The 23,155-nt window shown below is 34.8% G+C and overlaps 1 protein-coding gene across 2 annotated transcripts in view; it reads right to left on the reverse strand.

Annotated features, from left to right (window-relative positions):
- Positions 1 to 7,943: 7,943 nt before the first annotated feature.
- Positions 7,944 to 23,155, reverse strand: part of LOC142320880 (acetylcholine receptor subunit beta-type unc-29-like) — a 43,572-nt gene continuing 28,360 nt past the window's right edge. For both annotated transcript variants that reach the window (XM_075358862.1, XM_075358861.1), the window contains 4 exons: positions 20,288 to 20,447; positions 17,211 to 17,366; positions 14,884 to 15,056; positions 7,944 to 8,156 (listed from right to left, as the gene is read on the reverse strand). In XM_075358862.1, the coding sequence (XP_075214977.1) occupies positions 8,097 to 8,156; positions 14,884 to 15,056; positions 17,211 to 17,366; positions 20,288 to 20,447 (549 nt within the window). In that variant the 3' untranslated portion in view covers positions 7,944 to 8,096. The remainder of the gene's footprint in view (positions 8,157 to 14,883; positions 15,057 to 17,210; positions 17,367 to 20,287; positions 20,448 to 23,155) is intronic.

Genomic DNA, 23,155 nt, shown 5'->3' on the forward strand with positions numbered 1-23,155 from the left:
AATAACTATCCATTTTTAAGTTGGAACCTTCTAGAGCAGTACTGCCACATCATCTGATTCACTGGCACATTTGTACAATTTAAATAAACAAAAAGAAATGTAAATTCAGGAAAAGTTTTGGTACAAAAATTAATTTTTTTTCAAAATATGCTGTTTACTATTTGGCTGAAAGAGAGTTCTTTCTAGATCAACAACCAATAGTTTCTGACAGATATAAATAATTTGATTTCTCATCAATAAAAGTATGGAAACAAATCTAATGCTCTATTGAAGTCACAGAAGAATTGAAAATTAAATATTTTTACATACAAAATTTAAAATATTTTTTGAAAACTGAGAAATGGCCATGTCAGTGACTTTATTTCATAAAACCATGCCGATAGTTTGTTAATGCGGTATACCTTTCAAGAATAGTTAGAAGTCGATTTTTCATAATTTTTAAAACACTAGATAATACCCACAAAAACGAAATTAGTCTATAATTTTGTAAATTACGTGCCGAACTTCTTTCTTAAAGAGAGGAATATCAATAGAAGTAGTAAGGCAACTAGGGAATACTACGTAGCGGAATGATTAATTAATTAAATATGTAAGTTGGATAACAATAACTTCTTTTAAAATACTAGCAGGAATATCATCGACATTCACGGAATATTTATTCTTTATACTTAAAATATAGGTTTTAACTTTGGATTTCAACAGAGAATAAAAGTTCAGATTCATCAAGGAAACTATTCTAGGTTTTTTTAAAATGTATCCATAATATTATTTTGCTTGAATAACTGGAAAAGCAGTTATTAAATTCATCTACTATCTGAATAGGATATGAGAAAAAACGTTAAGTCAGAATCCTTTCGAATGTTTGGTGAGATTATCAGACCTGCTTTATTTTCAAATCCGCTTTCACTTTTGATAACTATCCACAAATATTACCATCTGATATTAGATTTATTTTTTTAATTAAATATTAAATTATCATAATAGATATAATAGTTTAGTAGTACGGACAACTTTAGCGTAAATTGGTTTATAATTTTCTCAAATAATTCTGTAAGTTGTTGGAAAAAATAATATTTACACATTTCAGGCAGATTTCTTAACGTACAGCTAGGTACAATTTGCTTAGTAACTCGTGCATTTCTTTTTTTATATTTTAACGGATTATTTTTTTACTAAAGAAAAAACTAGTAAGAAAACCCTTAGAAACTCTAACAAGATTTTTAAATTTTTTATCAAAACTAATTTTTTATTACTTTCCAGTTTGTTTCCGCCAACAAAGTTTTCAACTTACTGATTGAATCTTTATTGATCACCCTTTCGGAAGAATAAAAGTAATCATTTTCTAGTCGCGCATTTTCAGTAATAACTTCTACTGCAATTTGACAATTATGATCCGAAGATCGTAATCTGCAAAAAAGAATCGAAATTTATATTTCGGTAAGTTTGTAAATTTATTGTCTATACCGGTGGCCGAAGTCTTTGTAATTCTGATTGACTGGGAGATCGAAATATTTAGACCTACCAAATGAAACTGAATTAATAGTTCTGAATTCGTCACATGACTAGAATTCTCTAAAAAATTAATTTTAAAATCGAAATGCTAAGATATTGAATTTATTAGGAATTTTAAAAGAGTTTCCAAAAGTTAATGTTGAAAAGTTTCAAAAGAACCAGGAAATCTACAAATTACCATCATAAACAAGCTTAGACCAGGACATTGAATATCAGTCGAAATTAATGTATTCAGCTGACATGCGGTTAATTTCAGCTTTAATAAAAAGAGAGTTTTTAACAAAGACTGAAAATTCCTTCATTAAACACGGGTAACTTTTAATGAGAAGCTCTATAAAAAGCTTCCACAAGCTTGAAATTACCGAGCTAAGAAATGTTTTTTGTTGGTCAAAAAATGTTCTGAAAAAACATGCAAAATCTGGTGAGTCGTTTAAAATAAATATTTCAACATCTTCGTTCTTATTTTATCTTTTGAGTATTTATTAGAGAAATTTTAATGTTAGTATGGTTAATGTTTTTCAGGGAAGAGGAATCAGCGTTTTATATTTTAAAGAGATTAGGATCAGTTTGACTAGCGATGTTATATGTATTAATGTTATTAGAATTTAATGTATTTCTAGGCAAGACTTGTTATATTGTTAGATAACAAGTTATGTAACGGTTAGATTACGGTTGAAGGAATTCTGTCACGGGAGGTATGTAAAAGTTAAAGAGAAGAATCATTTCCAAAACAGAAAAAATGGAAGTTAATAATTATTTTGATTTCGTGAAACTGCGTTGCCTAGATCCGTTCTTTCGTAATGATCGAATGGGTAGCGATTTTACTGTACACTACTATATTTTTGCCTCCGATCGAAAACTCACTCTGACGATACGTCTCTTTATAAATATATATATATACTTTTTTTTCGTGCATCTTAGTAAGCAAGAGATAGGCAGGAGCCAGGTCTGCGCGGGTTGCGATTGCGGTGCACCCCCACCACAACCTCTGTCATTGCCAGCCCCACTGCATCAGTCTGAGTCGAGCTGCGGGCATGTAAATGTGACCGGTACGATCGATTCTCCCGCGTATTGTGTTGCGAAGTTTGATACGTTTCTGCAAGCAGAAGCATGTAGCACTGCTGAAATCCATCGCAGAATGAGCCTAGTGTATGGTGAAACCTTTATTAGTGATGGTAGTGTATGGGAATGGTGTAGGATACCAGAAACTGTGTCACGTTGGGTCCCAAAAATGTTGAGTGACGATCACAAAATGCAGTGAATGGCGTCAGCGTTAATGTTTCTCATACGTTACGATAATGAGGAGGAAGAGTTTTTAAAGTGTATCGTTACTGGCGATGAGACTTGGATCCAGTATGGCAATCCAGAAAGCAAAGAACAGTTTAAGCAGTGGATGCACATTTCTTCGCTAGACAAACCGTAAAAGTTCAAACAGATACTGAGGAATGGGAAAACAATGGCTACAATTTTTTGGGACCATAAAGGTGTCTTGTTGGTGGGCTTTATGGAGCAGAAGACAACAAAGGAATCAAAAGAACAAAGAAATTTTAAATAGTTTCGTCGCCTCCGCAGAGCGATCCAGAACAAACTAGGAGGCATGCCCTCGTCCGGCGTGGTTATGATCCACGATAATGCACGATCGTGCTGTGCCAACGTGACGCCACTCCAACCTTCTCAAACAATTCAGGAGGAAAGGTTTTGACCATCCACCTTATAGTCCTGACCTAGAACGTAGCTATTTTCACCTCTTTCGAGAAGGCATAGATGGGTGGACAACACTTTGTCACCAACAAACAACTTCAGTGGGCTGTCAAGACGTACCATACTTCACTGGCGATAAACTTCTTTGAAGAGGCCATCAGAAAGCTGTTGTCACGATACGAAACATTCCTCAATCGTTTTGGAAATTATGTAGAAAAATAAGATAGATACTATTCAACTTTTAGTAATAAAATTATTACGTTATGTCAATGTGTTTTTTTTTTAAAGTTCGTCGGAGGTTGAAAAAAAACTGCGCTCGTATGCATATATATATATATATATATATATATATATATATATATATATATCGGAAAAGGCAATTTTACACATATATAAAACCATAATAATTTTATAGTTGAAAATTTATGTTAGCCGCGTATAACAAATATCCGCTGATAAATAAAAAATTAACATTTTAACAATCACTAGTTCAAATTTAATTTAGATTTGATGAAAATATATCGAAATTGTTTTTCATTGTAACAACGAACTATATAATATTTTTAAACATTATGAAATATGGATCAACCCTAACTAAATGATTCTAATCCTCACAAACAGAAACTGATAACATTGACTGATTACACTATATATTCATCCTAGTGTATGACAAATACATTTCAGTTTCACCCCAAACAACTTGGAACTCTACCTAATGACAGTTTAGTTCAGAAAAATCAAATGAGACCGATTTCCAACCAATATGGACTTCCTTATCGATAATACAGTACCGATTCATTCTGATAAATCATATCAGTGCTTCTTCTTAACGAATCACAGGTATGAATACACTGACCAATCTTAACATATTTTCACCAACATATCACTGAAAGTAATTTTAGTTTAGAATTTACTAAATTCAATTAGCACGCACTAAATTCAAACCGATCATAACTCCTCGCTTTATGAGTGAATAATTCCTCATAAGAGTGAATAATTCTGGCCAATTGGAATCCATCAGATATTCACCTACATAGCTCATTTGACCAATCGCAGTTCTGAACGCTGTTTAAAAATATCCCACCCATCACAAGACTTAATTTTTTATTAGTCATAAGGACTTTTGATACTAGTACACATAAACATTCAAGTGTAAACCAACCACTATACGAAATATTGACCGTTAGCACATTTAAGTTTTCCAGAATGATAGATATTTTAGTCGGATTATAATTAAAGAATTAAACCAATTACGATTTTTTATATCTAGTTTGATTTCAGTTTAATATTTGAAAGGATGTAATCATATTCATATGGTAATTTTTCACTGTTTACCGCATTACTATATTAAATCCAAAACCGAATCAATTGTCTATGTTTAGTAAATCTGTATTCAATGATATTCGCTTAAAATTCAAGAGCCGTAGCTCCATGTGACTATTTATCCTACAAAAACTTTTATGAAAAGTTTTTAAATGTATTGAGTTGTTAAATTATGAATATTTGTCCAATAAGTAGTGTAGTAACGCTTAAACAGAGTGTAAACACTAGTTTACATTTTCATTTCTCGCGTAATAATTTTTTGAGACGCTGTATAAATCAATGTCGGTCAGAGATATCCTACTGCACTTCTTCTTGCTGTTGATGGTTTAGCCCACAGGTTAAATATAGTTAAGAATTAATTTATTTAAATCGAATTACTCTAATATCGGTTATTAAAATAGAACATTTTATGGACCATTATTTTCGTAAGTAGGCGTGTGATAATTTTTTTTTTTTTTTTTTAGCAAAGATGTTTATAAATTTTATTAAAGTTACTTCTGTAAATGATTAATAAGACTCGTTTCATTAGGATATATTTTCTTTAGGATCTAGTCGGTTTCGAACAGACTAAGTTAAAATGCCTTTTGGTTCAAACGTTTCATTTATTTAAATGTGTACTGATTGTTTCGTTTTCCCGTAGTAGTATGTGAACGGTAAAGGCAAAACGATTAAGTATTTTTAAGAATCATTAAGAATGGATTAAAATCGATATCAATCGACATTATTTAAATCGTAACAACACATAGTGGAGGTGTCGTCGCGAAATTTGAACGTTACTAATAAGCTAACGGAACCTGCTCCTGCTGATATTCCACAATCCTTTTAGAATAAAATACGGTTCCATCATTTTTACTTGCTTTATTTTAACTCACAGTGCTTTTTCAATTTGTTTCATGTTGTCCACAAATCTTGCATCCTTAATTTAACATACTTCCTGACATTGTCAATAGATGAAATTTTGCACAGTTACTAAGGTTGGGTGACAATACAATATTCCACCATTAGTTTTGCAAAACCCCTCCTTACCCGTACGGTGGTAAATTAAGGGTAGAAATTAAAGGTGCGGGTGTAAAAAATTGCAAAATATAAAAACGGCTATGCGAGGTTTTAAATCCAAATTTTACCGATTAAACTCGTGCAATGTATGATAATAATTTGATTAATGTACAATAATTTGACTAATAAGTACAAAGCAAGTTTTAAAGATTCTTGTTATATTATTTTTAATACTATCCATAGTAGTAATTAATTGTATAATAACTCGGAACTCTTTCAGAATTTTCCACCCAGAAGTTTTCTATTTCTTTTTAACCGTACTTGTAATATTGTGCAATATCATTTTGCAATAGTACCTGAACTTATTGTAGTATATAATTTGTAAATTTAACGTTAATTGGACGATTGATATACGATTCATCAGTGCACGGAATCAACATACGAGTATACTTACCAAACAAAACCTACGCTCGCTAACCCCATCTAATTTAAATTAGATATACAAATTATAGGTACTTTTTGATATTGTATAAAACTACAAGTACATATTGTTAAAAAGATTTTAAAAAATTTCGGAACGAAATTCCGACCGAGTACCAATAACTCTATGCAGTAGTAGTAAATGTATGTACTATATATATTAATTTTATGAGTAATTTAAAAATTAATGACAATACATTTGATACAAAAGTATCCTAATTTCCTAAGTACTGTAACTCAAATTAAAATTAGAATTACACATACTTATCATATAGTTTTATCACACATTAAGTATTTATAATATTGATTTACGGTCCATCTCACTACGGCTATATATTAATCATGTCCTGCAACAGTTTTTCATGATTCGTGTACTTTCTGAATGTACTAAAAGAAAATGACGCCTCTGAGAGGTTTCCTAATATGTTTCCGTACTCTTTGAATTCGCGATCGGGTTTCATTACTCGAACCTATTGTTCTTTTTTCACACTTTTGAATCTAAAAAATACCGTCTTTTCCTGATTCTTCAAATATATTTGCTACTTTTTTCATGAGATCGTACACATTATCGATTATCTTCTGAGTTTTCCGATTTAGCTTTCTATGTTTCACCGTGAATTTAAGCTCATTCATTTGAATGAAACTAAAATAAGAATAACATAGAAAAATAAATTCTTACTACAGCTTATCCTATACACGATATTCTGTCACGAATCGAGAAAACAAAAAGCGGCACATGCGGAAACACAAGGAACAATTGAGAGTTACTGTTCCGTCAATTTATATTTTTAGTTTGAGGAAATTGTTATTTATCTTTTATACGATACTTGCTATCGATATACGACTACTGTTTGGTAGGTCATCTAAAGAGAGGACGATTGATTTTTATAACTAATCGTTTCACTTGAACGCGACAGAAAACGTTCAAAGATTGTATATCATTACTTTTCTCTTCATCGGTTAATTATTTCTTAAAATATAAGGGTTTCCTACATTTATACTGTTTGTATTTTTTTTAAATACTGAGTAATACATTTTCATAATAACAATAATTAACTCTGCTAATTAATTAATGTATTGCAATTAATTAATGCGCTGTTTTCCAAGAAATTAAAATTACTGGTATACGAGTAATAGTTTATTACAATTGTAACGGTAATAATAGTAGTAGTATTCTAATTAACATTACACTTAACACCTATTTGCAGTAACAATCTCTGCGAACTGTAAAAAGTAAAGTGAATTCAGTTTTGTGAAAATTGTAGGACGAGAAGTTATTACAATGGTTGATATACATCGTAATATGGAACGGAACGGAACAAAACGCAAGGATAGCGGGAGATGTTTCTCTCTACTAATCGCAGAACCAGGTCAACAGTCCCTTGCTGTATCTTTCTTTTAACGGGCGGGTAATTATTTATTTAGTGGCGATAATATTCATTTTGTTTCATGTATGAACGGAACTATTTGCTGCGTTCCGATTCTTTAGACCGGGAGGAATTATTTCACCAAGGCTGACCTAGGGGGACTAGCCGCGTATGAGCTTCGTTCTCCCGGCGTGTTCCTCTTCAGTCTGTCCCCTGAAGTCCTTTCGGTGTTAAATCCTTCCGGCCCAGCAGAATGAGCCTTTCGAGGCCCCTAGTGTTTGGTGGATGCAATGCGCTCCCCTTTCCGGAGGGGGTCGCATGTGCTAGTACCGTAATACTGATTGGACAGAACATTAAATTCCGTGGCAACAAATATATGTATACTCGTCCTGTTAACCTCGCTATATTTTTTCACTAACCGACTAAAATTCGCGAATTAACATCTTTCTTTGTACCCATACTTTATCTACATCTATTTTCAGTAAATAGGTGAGTACACATAAAAATAAAGGGAAATGCAACAATAAAATTTGTTTTCTTCTTTTTAATTTTAGGATACTATATTACATCGTCTTTGTGACTGTGTTACGATCAATGACAAATAACCTTTAAAAATATTTTACAAATTCTATCAGTAAATACACAAAAACTGGAATTAGTAGAATAAAAATTGAATAGTTAACCAGCTGTACTATAATTTGCCATTGTTTTTGTAACTTATTTGTTTCGAATATCAATAATGAACCCTTCATCTTCTTCAAGAAGCTCTGCTGCAATCTGTAAACATATAGAATAGTGACTCATTAAAAGAATTCTTCGTTTCTTTCTGATACAGTAAAACCTGGTAATTTAAAATTTCTATTTAATTGAAAAATGATGATTCACTCAGTTAAATTTTTTAACCGTACAGTATCAGGTTATATTGATTTAATCCAAATAACTTGCATCACAGCAGTCAACATAAACAAACATAAATACATGTTTCCTTCTATTAACGTATTATGTACAAATTTATATAATAAATTATTATAATTACACATTTTTTAATAACAAATAATTTATGGTAGTTTTCAGTCAATAATAATTTTACTGCCATATCAGTACGGTTCAAATCATCCGGTGGGTGGCCTCATTATTTTGACAACTGTTGTTCATTAATCTAGCAACGAAAACTAGTCAGAATTATCGTTATTCTGATCAATACCGTGCATCAACCCAACCTGGTAGGGAACATATGCACAAAAATTGATAATAAATAGAACAAAAACATAAATCAGAATTATAAGTCAAAAGTACAAATTACTCATCACAAGTAGGAGATGGCAACGTCACAATTAAAAAAAAAGTTTTATATATATCTTGGAGTAACTTTACGGCCGTCGATTGTAATATATCATAGTTCGGAAATCCTTCTGTTTATGTAACCGTACCAATTATGATTCACTTTAGCCGGTTTCCGTTTTTCATTTGGAGCGAGGATTTTTTCCACTATTAATTTTGTTACACACTGTGTAACTCTTTTAAGTGTTCATATAAATAGATGGGGGTTTTGAGTGGAATAATGATTTTATTTCAAATATCTTTTGCTAGGCAGACATCTTGTTTATTGATCTGTTTCTAGCCTATCATTGGCTCTTTGGTGGCTGTGATTTTTTACGTTTATTACATTTGGTTGATTTATGTGTTGTTTGTTTATTTGGGTAAGATCAGGCAGATAAAATGTTCTTGTGACGTGTTATCCGAGGTTTAGCACGATGATTCTTCGTCGTGTCTGGTGATGAGGAGCTGAGGGCTGGACCGTCATGAGTCCCTGCTCGTGGGACTATAAGGATTATGCGGTCCTAGATTTCCAGAGGGATTTTGGGATTGCTGGGAGCTCCAGTCCTCTATTAAGAGCTTTTGATGAACATTATGCGGCAGTAATGCATGTGTTAGAGGGTTCCATGTGATTAGTAAAAAAAACCTTACGTGAGGTGGTTGAGAAAAAGTTAAAGGAACTTAAAGTGATCATGACTGCTTTGATGAACGGTTATGAGACGGTTGTGACTAGCCTCCTGTGGTTAAGGAGGAAGTTGTTAAGAAGGTTTACTCGGGTGCCACAGTCAGTGCAACCACAGCGATTAGTGAAATACTTAAAGGAAAGCGTGAGACTAGTTTACCTCGTAGACAACTCGAGGTCCTGTTCATAAATTTTAAGGACGGTGCTGGGCAAAAATCTGCAAGCAGATGATGGATGACTTTAAAGTTGTCTTGCGTGATAAGAGGCCGAAATTGAGGATTCGGAATATCAAAAAGACCAAAAAAGGATTGGTCGTTGTCGCAGACAAGGAGACTGTGACAGTTATTTCAGGCTGTCTAGAGGTTGGTACATCCGACATGAGAGTTGCCCCAAAACGAATGAGGCTCCCAAGAGTTATCATATACGATATCGATCGATAGCTATCTGAGGATGAGCTGCTGACTATTTTGAGGCAGCAAAATACTTAGATGGTTGAGCCACTTTCAAGGCCGGATGTCGATTGCTATTCAAATCGAGTAGACGTAAAGCAGAGATTTATATTGGTATATTCGAAGTTAGTCCTGAGATTCTTGATAGCTTCGTGAAACAAGGCAGGTTATTTATCAACCTTTCTTCGTTCATAGTAAGAGAATACCTAGATGTCGACTCTGCTTCAAGTGCTGCCAATATGGTCATATGGCTAAGAATTGTAAATAATTGGCAGTGGTAAAGACCACTGCCAATGTGAACATGCACATTGTGGAGATGAAGGGCACAGCGTGACAAGTTCACTAAGAGATCTGAGGGTCATATTTGCATTAATTTCAAACATTTTTGCAAGAACCATAAGCCCTGTGAACAGCAAGAAATGTCCGTGTTTTGAAATAACTGTCAACATGTACTATAATTCGAGAGGTTTAATAGGTAGTTTCGGTCATTTGAACGTACAATAGTGCATACATTGTTCAGGTAGAACTTGGTGAGGTTGCTCTTCGTGGGAATTTGGATTCCCACGTTTTATTGCAAAATCTCTACGTTTTTCCTGGTGACTTCCAGGTTTCTCTCACTGGAAAACGTTTTATCATGGTTCTAATAGTATATCAGCTGTTCTGTGCAAAAAATAGATAGATTTTTTTTTTCTTCAACAGTTCTCTAATGAGCATCATGTTGTCATGGATGCATCTTTATGTTGCAAGTTCATATTTTCACTACTGTGACTCTGCTGACCGTCATCTCGTGGTCTGGAATAGGATTCTCAGATTCTCTGGTGAGAGTCCAATCCTCATTGGTGCGGACGTCAACGCACATTTGTGGCATAGTGGTCTGACCGATATTAGTGGCGAGTTGGTTGAGAGCTTTATAACCTAACATGATCATCAGTTAATTATTTATGAGATCGTTGGTGGTTTGCGTGATCGTTACCGATGTAACGTTCCGGTTCAGCGGGGTCGGCTTCTGCACAGGCATGCGAATTGGAAGAAGTCTGTCAATCTTTTGTCTGCGAGACTTTGCGTTTAGATCAGAGTCTGGAAAGGATTGACCTACAGGACCTGGCGGAAAGGTTAACAGCGCCTTTTATGGATCTCACTGAGTACTCAATTCCGCAGTTCTAGTCGAGAGAGGTAAGCCCCTTGGGGTAACACGGTGTTATCTAATATAAAGAAAGTAGTCTGTTGTTTACGGAGGTCCTCTCAACATGAGGATGATCCTGAGCGACGGGCAGTTCTTATTGGCGAATATAGAGATGGGAAATCCAACCCGAAGCATCCTGTACAAGAGCGTGTGCCAATCATTTATGTTGTATGCTGCGCCAGCTTGGGCGTATAGGATGAAATTCCGTAGTTATAGAGATATATTATTTAGGGCCCAACGACTATTACTGCTGACGGTAACGGGTAGTTACGGGATGATTTCACGGGAGGCGGTCTTGTTGATTGCGAGAGTGAAACCGTTTATATTCTAACTTTTGAGAGACAGGAACGATATGTTGCTAGGAAGTTGGACAAGTTGATTTCCGAAAGGATTCGGCATATCGAGCAACACGGTTATGATGTATGGCAGGCTAGATGGGATGAACTATTAATGGGTGATGTACGCACGGTCTATTTCCAGACATTAGAAGCTTGCGGAGCGCTTCATGAATTTTCCCTTACAAGTGGGTAACTCAGTTTCTTACCGGTCACGAGGCCTTCAGGGGTAGACTGGCTAGATTCGGCCTGGTGGATTCGGGTCTGTCTCCGTAATGTAGGGTGCAGGACGATGTCTTCCATGTATTGTATGAGTTCGCCAAATATGATCTGGAGCGTACTGCAGTAATTTGTCGACTGGATAACGTTGTAGCAACGCCTGACATCAGTCAAAACTGGAAAGACCGGGCTGAATGGTCAGTTGTTGCAGAAATTCTGATCTATTTGGTTAGGGAACGGATTGTGGAGGAAATGTAGGGTGCTGCTTGGTCTTGTTCCTGCGTAATTTGTTATGTTGCGATTTCCTGTTAGTGTTGCTTTTGTTTTGTTATTAGTATTATATTAGTGTTTTTTTTTTAGTTTTTCCGCGTTTGTGTCGCATGTAAGCTCACATTCCGGCCCCATACGCTTCTGCCATTGTCTGTAAATATCTTTGCGTAAATCTGTCAAATCATTGTGAACCAAGTTATTGTCGGTATTCATTTCGGAAAGCTCGACTCTAATTATTCTCTGCGGCTTTGATAAATAAATTATGCCGCTTTACATTTGCATTTTATCCTATGAGATCGCACTCATAAGTCTGTCTGACTTATCTTGGTGGTCATGTAAATGATTTTTATTAACTATTTCCGTTAAACTTACGTTTGTTTTCAGTGTTGCACAATTCACCCCTGCTGTGCATCTCCAGCAGATATTTCCGTTTGCCAAAATCCTTTGCTTACTGTACTTATTGTTTTCAAATATAACAAATTGGTTCCTTTTTTCGTAATACTTGAAATAAATTCTGTAATAAAACGATATTATTAAGTAACATTATTTTTTTTTATTGACATATGACGCGCTTACGTTAAATCGATTATATTAAATTAATTGAACCCGTGACGAATACAAGACCAAGATACCACGATAATGAAATAGTAACTGAGTATTTTCAGTATAGGTAGATAAGAATTTTACATCAATATTTTATTTTAATCATTGTAGGGTTGAATGATTTTAATCACGTTGTACTTTAAGATAACATAACATATGTTATTTACAACATTACCAAATTTCTAGCACATTTTCTTATACATCCCGATTTAAATTTGCCGAAAAGCTAAATCATTTGTGCATTTCCCTTTTACGTTCCTGCCAGAATTTGTGATTATATATTTGAACCCAGCCAATTATATGTCTCTCTTCATTCCAGTCTAGAAGCTATATAAAATCGTCAGGCCAGAGCGGCTTTAGTGGAGAGATATAGATGTCATCTCTTGAAAAATTAATGAAAAGAAGATTCTCTCCCTCAGAGATCTGGACTGCAGTAGTCTCCCGAATCAGCTGCATCAGATTAGGAGACCTAAATGGACTAACCACCTGTCAACTTTGTCAGTCGACATCTATCAGTTCCAGTAAATCGCAGACGAAAGAGTTTTTCAGAACAAACCATTTAAGGTAGATTTTCCCCTCCACTTTTTCCACCGACTAAGAGAATTTCATTTTGTTACTCGATTGCAGATGAATAATTATTAATGTGTTTTATGTTGGCGGAAGTGACAGTAGTTCATGAATATTAGTTTCTTCTCTTTTGAGTACTCTGTGTATCGCTCCAAGATGGCTGACAAAGGAAGACTGACTGTTGAACAGCGCATAAAAACAGTGTTGTTTGTTAATGAAACGGTTTCGTGCACATTTTCAAATTCGGTGGTCGCCCCCATTTAAAAAAATACGTCGAATTTGCGAAAATTTTAATAGTGATGTTCAGTTTTTGAGAGTAAGCGCGAAAGGCCTGTCGATATTCGTTCTCCAAAGAATGTCGAAGCTGTCAGAGCAGAGTTGCTGAGGATCCGGACAAATCAACAAGAAAAGCAGCAGCACAACTTAGGCTTTCTCGACGATCTGTGCAGCGAATTTTTAAATCCGTACGAAATAACAGTGCTGCCTAAATTAACGGTTGACAACAAACATCAAAGAATGGCATTCGCTGAATGGGCTGCGAACCAACACGTATTGTCGAACGATGTTTGGTTTTCAGATGAGAAACCATTTTCACCTAGACGGGGTTTGTTAATAAACAAAATGTGTTTTTTTGGGCTTCCGAAAATTCACACGTGTTACATGAAAAGGTACATCTCGCTCCAAGAATTACGGTATGGGCGGCTATCTTAAGTCATGGGGTAATATGGCCATTCATTTTTGAACAGACAGTGAACAGTGAACGTTATCTAAACATGCTGCGTAATAATGCTGTTCCTCAGCTAGAAAAGGGTTTCAATTAGAAAACGAGTGGTCCACACATTAGCTGTGTGTCAGACCGCACACAGCTAATGTTGTTTTAGACTTTCTACATGAAAATTTTAACGCAAATGTCATTTCAAACCGATTTCCTAATCATTTTGCGTGTGGACAGAACTGGCCCCCGAACAGTCCTGATTTGAATCGTGTGGTTATTTTCTTTGGGGATTTCTAAAGGAAAAGATTTTCCCTAAACATCCTTCTACAGTGATGGGGCCGCGAGTGCTGATGATTGAGTAGTGCAGCGAGATAACCGAGGATATGTGTCGTCGAATTATTAGCAATATAGGATATGTATGCCAAAAACGGTTTTTGGCGAAAGTTAATGCTTTATTAGATCGCATAATAGCTCGTGTTGAAACTTGGAGTCACCATTTTTAAGCCGGAATCCAAATTTCTGAGTATGGAATAGAAACATCCGAGTTCGCCCGCCTAGAAAATATTCAAAACCTATGTGTCAGCCGGTAGTGATGCTAACAGTGTTTTGGGGTTTTAAAGACCCAATTTATTACAGTTATTTGAAGTCAATGTACAATCAAAGAGAGTACTATTGTGAGATGCTAGAAAATAAAGTGAAACCTGCAGTTCTTCGGCATAGTAACGCACACTCTCATACAAAAGATGCTGGAAACAGTACAAAAGTCGGATCAGGAGGTGCTGCCACATCCACCTTGCAGTCCTGACTTGCACCATTGCATTTTTTTGGTATGTCCTCTCAGACAGTTTGACATTGCAGTGAGTTCGGCGGTAATAATGAGCAATTAAGAACAGTTGAGACACCAAGGTGAACAATTCTTTACTACCAGAGTATGAAACCTCACAGAAAGATGGGCCTAACTGTAGCCGGGGATTATGATTAAAAGTAGCATTATTTTCATCGTCATTGAATAAAAAACCTTTCTAGTCATTTATCTCAAATTATACTTAAAATCCTTTTTTAATCATATAGTTTGCAGCGTATGAGGAACAGTTTAGGTTATGCATCTTATTCTTTTTATATTAAAAAAATAAAAAGGATTCTTAAGTGAAAAGACATACTTACCTTAGGATTCATGTTTAGGAAGAATATTCTTCTGATGACTGGATTCCTAGTTGTCCATGTAGTTACAAAAGAAATCCATGAAGGATTATATGATGTTGTGATCATTTTTCTTAATATGATGGTTATTATTAAATGCAACACAGTCATAAGGAATGATAAAACACTCACCTTCACTAAAAATAGATAAATAAATAATTTAGCATTCAAAATACAAATATTTAAATGGATCTATTTTATTTATAGATTTAAATATTAATTGAATAGTATAGTAATTGGTTTTATGTATTACATTTTTTCTTGTAAACGCTGGAATTAAATACAGTATATCAATAAAACTATAAGTCAGCTTTACCCAACTGCAAAAACTACTAATTTAGCTTGGGGTAACTACTAATTTAGATGGGGTATTACCAGCCCCTGAAATAACAAAACAGAATCAAAGTTACCTGCAGCTATTATTCTTAAAATTATTTTTAAGTATCTAACTTTCAATTCAGGTAAAAATATTGTCTTATGGATTTCAAGTAGAATTAACATAGCTAATTGTGTAGATAGTATTTAAATTAATGACAATAATATTTTTCTCAGTCATAATGTTAAATTTCTGTATATCTTGTTAGCTGACTTGTAAAGCAATCAAACTGAATCCATCAGAAATGAAATTGAACAATTCTTATTTTTATTTGAGACTTCTAATTTAAATATAAAGGCTGTGACATTATTATTAATTTATTATGTCTGTGTCTATTCAATAAAAAAATTAATAATATATCTTCCTAAAAAATCAGTAATATTCACAGACAATATTATTCACCTTTAATCATGAACAATATTCAATTCACACAGAGTTAATTGTATCACAGTTTATTAAAAAAAAATACCCTATATCATATCCAAGAAAATAAATGCAGTATCAGTTATGCAAATACTAACTATTACATTCTTGTCTTATACACTGAAACCTCAACTATATAATTTAATAAACGAAAACAGAAAAATACAGATTTTGTATTTGCTTTATGAATCCATTTTATATTTGCTAGATGAAATTCTGAAGAAAAACAAATATAAAGTGTTACAATTACTCCCATACATACAGATTTAAACCCCATTGAAACGGTGTGCTCTAAAGTAAAAGGTTATTTAGTATAAGCTAATTTGCGGAATTGTTCAGCAAATTTATTTTCATGTATAAGCATTATTATAAGGAATCTCATAATTCCTTTGGAAGATGACAATGAGAGTGAAAGTAACAATAAGGAAACTCATAATTTAGCGATTTGATGGTATTAGGGCATTGTTGAGTTTATAGTGGTTTTATTTATTTCTACTTTTTTTAAAGACTGTAATGACAGTTAATTATAATAATTTGATTCATCAATGGATCATTATAATATCAAATTAAAAATAAAAATAAGAAGAGTTCTTGATGAGATAACTGTAAATTTATAATATTATTCTATTATAAAATGTATCTATGACAAAGCCCTAATTATGTGTAATGCTAATTAAAGTATTAACTGAATCATGTGTCATTTAATTTCTAATGTTAAAACTTAAGTAATTCAATTATAACTAATTTTAAACACTAGTTTACTCATAAAATTGCTGTATACATACATTTACCACTACTCCAAACAATCACTATGTAATAAATTAGCAGAAAATTTGTAGTATTATAAATAATGACAGAACAATGCATTACAGTAAAAGGATACTAGAATGCCAGGTTCTGCTGACTCACTAGTAAGCTTAAAATTTTGGGGTGACACCTGTACCACAGGATAAAACAGTGTTTAAAAAGCATAAATGTATAGTGTTTTTAGCATTTATGGTTTTGTATATTAAACATTTGCTTAATTGTTAATAGATTATTATTACAGTGCAAATATTTTAATCAAATTGTGACATAAATAACATTATTAAGGTAAATTATCAAAAAAGTAGAGTTAAAAATATTTAGAAAAGCCTTCATATTACAACAGTAAGTGTAACTAGATTGTAGAAACAGATTTAAGATACATACAAATAAAAAAATAATATTTAACAGAACCTTTGAAATTTTTATCACCACCTTTTCTATCACAAATCTAAATCCAACTTTGATCTTTTAAATAGGAAGATGGTAATGGAATATATGATTTTAATGTAAAATTTGATAAGAAAAATGAGGCTAGATTGATTTTTTCTTTACTTCTGTTATCCACTTGCAATTGCAAAAATGATGCAAGACATGAATGATGGACAATTCAGAAGAAACTGGGACTTAGTAGTACAATTCAAAGCTACTTCTATCATTTTTCATAAATAATTTTTAAAAAACTTACTTATAAATGGAGTTTTTACATTCCCATGATGAGGTACTTGCATCATCATAGTCTGAAGATTAAAACAATGAGTTGTTAATAATAAACCTACAATTACTATTCTCTCTGGAGATCTTGGATCCATCCAGAAGACAGCCATTGCAATACCAAGTTGCACTTGAAACAAAAATGATAATTATTATATTGTGCAATAGTACATGACCATAAACAAAAATATAAATGGTTTTATTTCAAAAGAAAGATTAATTATAATATACAAAGAAGATAACAAAATATGGTTAGTTCTTTAATACTTTAAAGTACTTAGACAGAGAAAATGAGATTAGCAATTCTTCCTACCTGAAAAAGGCACAAAATTGTTACACCGTAATTTTTATGTTCCACTATAACTATTTCAGCCATATCTCAGCTGTTTTATCTACCTATTTGAAAAATAAGGTATCATTTTATTCATAATAAAAGGCCCAACATTTTATGTAATAGTATAAGTATAATTTCAGTTAAACTAATACTTACAAAACTATTAATAATTAAAAATTTTTAACAGCTGCAATTTTCAGAGTTAAAATTTCAAACTTATTTATTTTATAGATGTTGAGTACATGAACAGAATATCTCACTTCATTCTTAAGATAAATTTTTAATGGAAAAACTCAAAATGGCAGACAGGAAAATGAAGTAGGATAAGGAATTTGTCTGCATGAACTTTTTTTTTATTTGGATATCTGGAATCAGTCCCTTAAATTTGGACTTTCCTGGACATTCTTTATATAGAGAACTTAATACTCTTAATTAAATTTTCAACCGTTAAACATAGAAAAATGAAATTTAGTTAATGCTTTTACCTCTAAATAATCTATTCTTGGAATGGCAATGACACTGCAACTTCCCTTGAGAGGCAACTCAAAAATTTTAAATGGAAAGGGTAGGGTTGTGATGTGCCATTTTAAAGGAATTGAAAACAAACATTTTGATATAATAAACTTTAGGTTATAACTACCCTAACCAATATGGCAATCATTCAATAATTTTCACAGCTTGTTTCAAAAATGAACTATAGAATACCCATGTAGTAATCTTATACCTAAATCCATTGTTTTGAGATAGAAGGAGCATGTTACTCTTGCTTCTGCAAAAAAAAAAACGGCCTGTACACTTGATGTTGGGATATCGCACACAAAGTATTTAATTCTGGGGAGTCCCTTTCACATTGTAAGAGTTCATGAGGATTTTCTGATCCACAGATAATTGACATTATGCATTTTAACTTTTCCACCAGATGAAATTTTGAGTCATCACTAAGCACAATACAATCAACAAAGTCGTTATTTTCATGCTGCAACATTTTATCGCAAAGTCGGCACGCACAGCATAGTCAGTAGGCTACAATGTCTGCAACAGTTGTACACTTCTGAGATATTATAAGCATTTCCTTAAAACATTCCACACTGTCGTCTCTGGCATTGCTAATTCACAGCCGCCCTTTCTAACAGATTTTTTAAGACTGCAGGAAAAACTCTCTGATTCGATTCTGATTCAGTATTTTCTTTAGACACCCTTGGTCATTCATACTCATCTCTTCACACAGGCATGTGATCATTTTAAATCGATTATGTCATAAACGAATGTCATTTTCACACAGAGGACCACACCTAAACTTTCTTCTGAATGCCCATTGAACTGTAATTACAGATTAACTGTTAACTACAAAACACTGTTTTTAATATTACAGTAAGCTCTTTCTCAGAATTTTCCTTTCTTTCTTCTAAGTACTCTGTCTCTCCTATCCTTGTTAGGGATTAAGGAATGCCTATATTCCACTGAATATAGGAATTCCAGATTGATAACTCTATTCTAATGTCTAATTTTTGTATTACGGGGATTGTTTTTTTTATTGTACATATTGTTTATCAGTTGAAAAGCTAGTTCCATTTTTCTGTTTGATTTTTTGTTAGCTTCTTTGTCCATATGTTATTTTAAGTATTAATCCTTTTTTTGTTTATTTTATTGATAAAGTTTTTTTAACCATGTTGGCAAGTGGACACCAAGTTCATGTGAACTTGTTATGTATACCAAGTTCAAGTAAGTAAGCGTTTTAGTTATTCTGTGAAACATGTCAACAATAGCATTTTTTAACTGCTTCAATTCCTGAATCCCTTGCAGAAAAGTTATGTAATTTCAAAGTATAGTTAAGTTTAAAATGCATTAAAAATCAGATACTAGTTTTTTCTGTCAATAACTCTGCAATGATTGTTCTTATTTTAGTTATTGCGCAGTAATTAAGAAAAAACAAACTTCAAGAGCAGGAATTGGGGGAAATTAATTTTTTTAATATTCATTGATAAGATTCTGGCTTCAAAGTCACATGTTAAAAAGTGGAATACAGCCCACTTATGTTTGGAGTAGATATAAATTAACTTTGCTTGATTATTGGTGGACTGAGTGTTGAGGCCAGTGAAAATATTTAGTGTGGTTGATTTTAATATTAATATATTAAATTATTAATAATTTCAACAAAACTAATGCGATAATAAAATATTTACTTATTTATTATCTTTAATTTTCTTATTGTTGCTGACACTTGGTTTTATTGGGCAATAAACAAAACCTACAGAAGACTCCAGCGGTATGATACAGTAAAAGTAGTTTCACTAAACAGACTTTACAACTGAGTGGTTTATTTACAACAGCTTCAAACATAGGAGAAATGAATTACCCAGGAGGGAATTTAAACAAAATGGAACTGATAATTTCTTAATACACCTCCTATCTCTTGGTTTATCTCTAAACTTTGTTTCTTATACGTAAAGTATTTAAACCAATCATTGGCTGATATATATCTGCTATTTCAGTTTTCTTCAATCTTGTTGAAGGCATTAAAAATTCACAGTCAAGGAATATTTTTACCAAATATTCTAAATGATTTCTGATTCTTCATAAAAAATGTTCATTTTGACATGAAAGAGGAGTAAAGGTGGACAGTCCAATTACTCATGTCAGTCAGTCGTTATACCTAACGACTGTGTCTAATTATTAAAAAGCTATTAGTTTAATTAAAATTGAAATAATTCACTCACCTATACTCGGAACAAAAAAATAAGCTTCAATTAGTGGATTGGACCTCTGTAATTTGAAATTGATCATCAATTCTTCTTCTTTACTTTTATCATTAATTATCTTGGAAAACGATATATCAGAAAAACCCCATGAAGTTGTTCTTATATCTTCATAACCATACTGAAAAAATCAGTTACTTTGATTTCTGTTTGTATTACTCCTTGTAATATTTAAATGTATGTTCAATGTTACCCTGAATGTATTAATGTTGAAGTAAGATCTGAATCCTGGTCAGATTTCTCTCAAATTGGAAAATAGTATCTCATCAGGAAAAATGATATGAGAATATTATAAAAGGACATTACCAACATTTTGTAACCATATAAATTATTATTATTATTAGCAAATAGTTAAGTAATTTTTCAACCATTTTAAAATTGAGAATTCCACTTAAAAAGAAGCAAGTTCTCTTTACTGTGCTGCCCGAATGCAGCGACGACCTCCGATGATGCCGGAGGAGCTCATGACCGTCCTCAAGGAAGAGTGCGGCAAGATAGCAGACACCAATGGCCTACGAAGAAGGAGAGTCTACTGGTGAACACAAAGGATTGCTGTGCTGAGGGAGGAGGCGATGAGGTCCCTTAGAAGCCTGCAGAGGGAGGAGAAGGACGGGCACCGAGGATCTCCGGTGACGGGTGAATTGGTGATGATACGAAGGAACCTTCAAGCTAAGTTTAAAAAGGAAAAAAAGTGCAGCGTGACGAAGGTTTTGTGCAGAGGTGGATAGAGATCCCTGAGGGCAGGTGTACCAGATCGTAACTGTGAGGTTTGGAAGGTACCTCCCCACGCTCACACAGGAGCAGGAGGCGGATGCTGTGAGGAGACTATTCCCTCTGCAACAGTAGAGGGAATAGAGGGAATGTCTGGGTGGAGGTGAGGATGGAGGAACCCAGATGTTTCACAGTAGGCAAGCTACAGAATACAGCAAAGCAAATAAATCAAAAGAAGGGCCCGGGGCCGGATGGTGAACCGGGGGTGGTCGTTAGGAGTCTTGTGGAACAACACCCCTGGCTGGTCCTGGTGGTGATGAATAGTGCTTTGCAGTGCGGGTTGTTCCAGACATGCTGGAAGGAGTTTGGGTTGGTTCTCCTTCAAAAACCAGACCTGATACAGGAGAGCCGGGAGGGTACGTGTCTGCTCAAAGCAATGGGTAAGATATATGAGACTCCTGGCCTATCGGTTACAGAAGGAGCTGCACACAGCAGGGGACCTCACATCCCTACCCCGTAAACCACCTTGTGACGTTGCCAATCGCCACACCACCCCCTCTGTTTCAAGCCCTGAAGGGCTTTACCGGAGTTCGTCTGTAGACCCTCTAATTGATTACATCTCACAGTCATCAGCCAGGCCTCGGTCGGGATTCCACCGATGTAAATGCCTCTGCAGACATTTGTATAAGTAAAATACAAATCAAATTTCGCCTTCACGTAGGCCTCAATCGGACATCTTCACATCCATGATTCCTTCAAACTAATTAACCGGCCTAGTAAAGATGTGACACACTGTTCGTGACTGAATGCCTGGGAGAACGAACGAGTTTAAAGTTACATCAGTGCTACACTCATGCCAATCAAAACTATGTTTTACGCAACATAGAAATTCAGACCTACACCCAATTAAGTCGATCAATTTAGGTCACCTAACAAGGGGAACGCAACCTCATTCCGGACCGTGCAGGAGCTGAAGGACAAACTCCGCACCCCCACCTGGTCCCATCGTGATGTCTCGTGTCATTACCAAGTTACGATCACGACCTCCACCGGCGGAGGGAAGCCACGCCCCCGGTCGCACGGGTTAACATACTCCGGCGGCGCGGCCACCCCCACTAGTGGAAGCCCCAAAGCGAAACACAAAAAATACCAATATAACCGTGGCACGATGCCAATGCGCCTACCTTCAACCAATCCAATGCCTAAGCCGGAACCCTAGCCACCCGGGATCCTACCACGATCGAGTACCTCGATTAAACTCCCTCTGCAGACCTACACATCACAAGGGTGCGAAGAAAACCAGCTACCATAGTCCACTCTTCGCGGATCATCCAGTTAATTTGGAGATCCAGAAAGGAATGTTTTCTCTCAAGTTCCCTAACAGCTCGTGTACGTTCGACCTCGTATTGGGGACAGACGTAGAGGACGTGGTCCACTGTATCATCAGTCTCACAATCCGGGTATTCACTCGAATCCACCCAACGAAACCTAGCCAAACTCGCCAGAAAGGCATGATGCCCGGAAACAAACTGTGTGATATACCGATTGGAGGAGATCCATCCAATAGCACCTAAATCAGACACTATAGGAAATATACCATGCGTGTAGCGACCTGTGGGGGATTCGTCCCACCTGACCTGCCAAGGCGCAAGACCCCGGTCTTCAAACTTCTGCTTTCTTTCTGACGTCAATAGCTTATTTACCTTGGAAATGTAGCGTTTCTTACGCTCATTAGCCAAGATATCTATTGGTTTGACTCCGGCTATAACACAGATTGCCTCCCGGAAGACTGTTCTGTAACCGCCTGTAACAGCCAGCAAGAGGAGTCGCTGGGCCCGCAGCAAACTGTCCGCGCAATACCTAAAAGCCATGCGGTGAGCCCAGACAGGCGCAGCATACAGCATAATAGCTTCGCTGATACCTTTCGCACGGTAAAGGATAGGCACGGTACGGTAATTGGAACCCCCAATCGGGATGAATTACCCTACGGATTCCATAAAAAGCATCATCGGCCTTTTTTATTACATACTGTAGATGTTCCTTGAACAGAAAATTCTCATCAAGGATAACACCCAGGTATTTTTGAGTCGTAACGTACCGATCGGCGAGACCAGCCAT

This window comes from Lycorma delicatula, chromosome 3 (genome assembly GCF_047948215.1).
Source record: "Lycorma delicatula isolate Av1 chromosome 3, ASM4794821v1, whole genome shotgun sequence".
Classification (NCBI taxonomy): domain Eukaryota; kingdom Metazoa; phylum Arthropoda; class Insecta; order Hemiptera; family Fulgoridae; genus Lycorma; species Lycorma delicatula.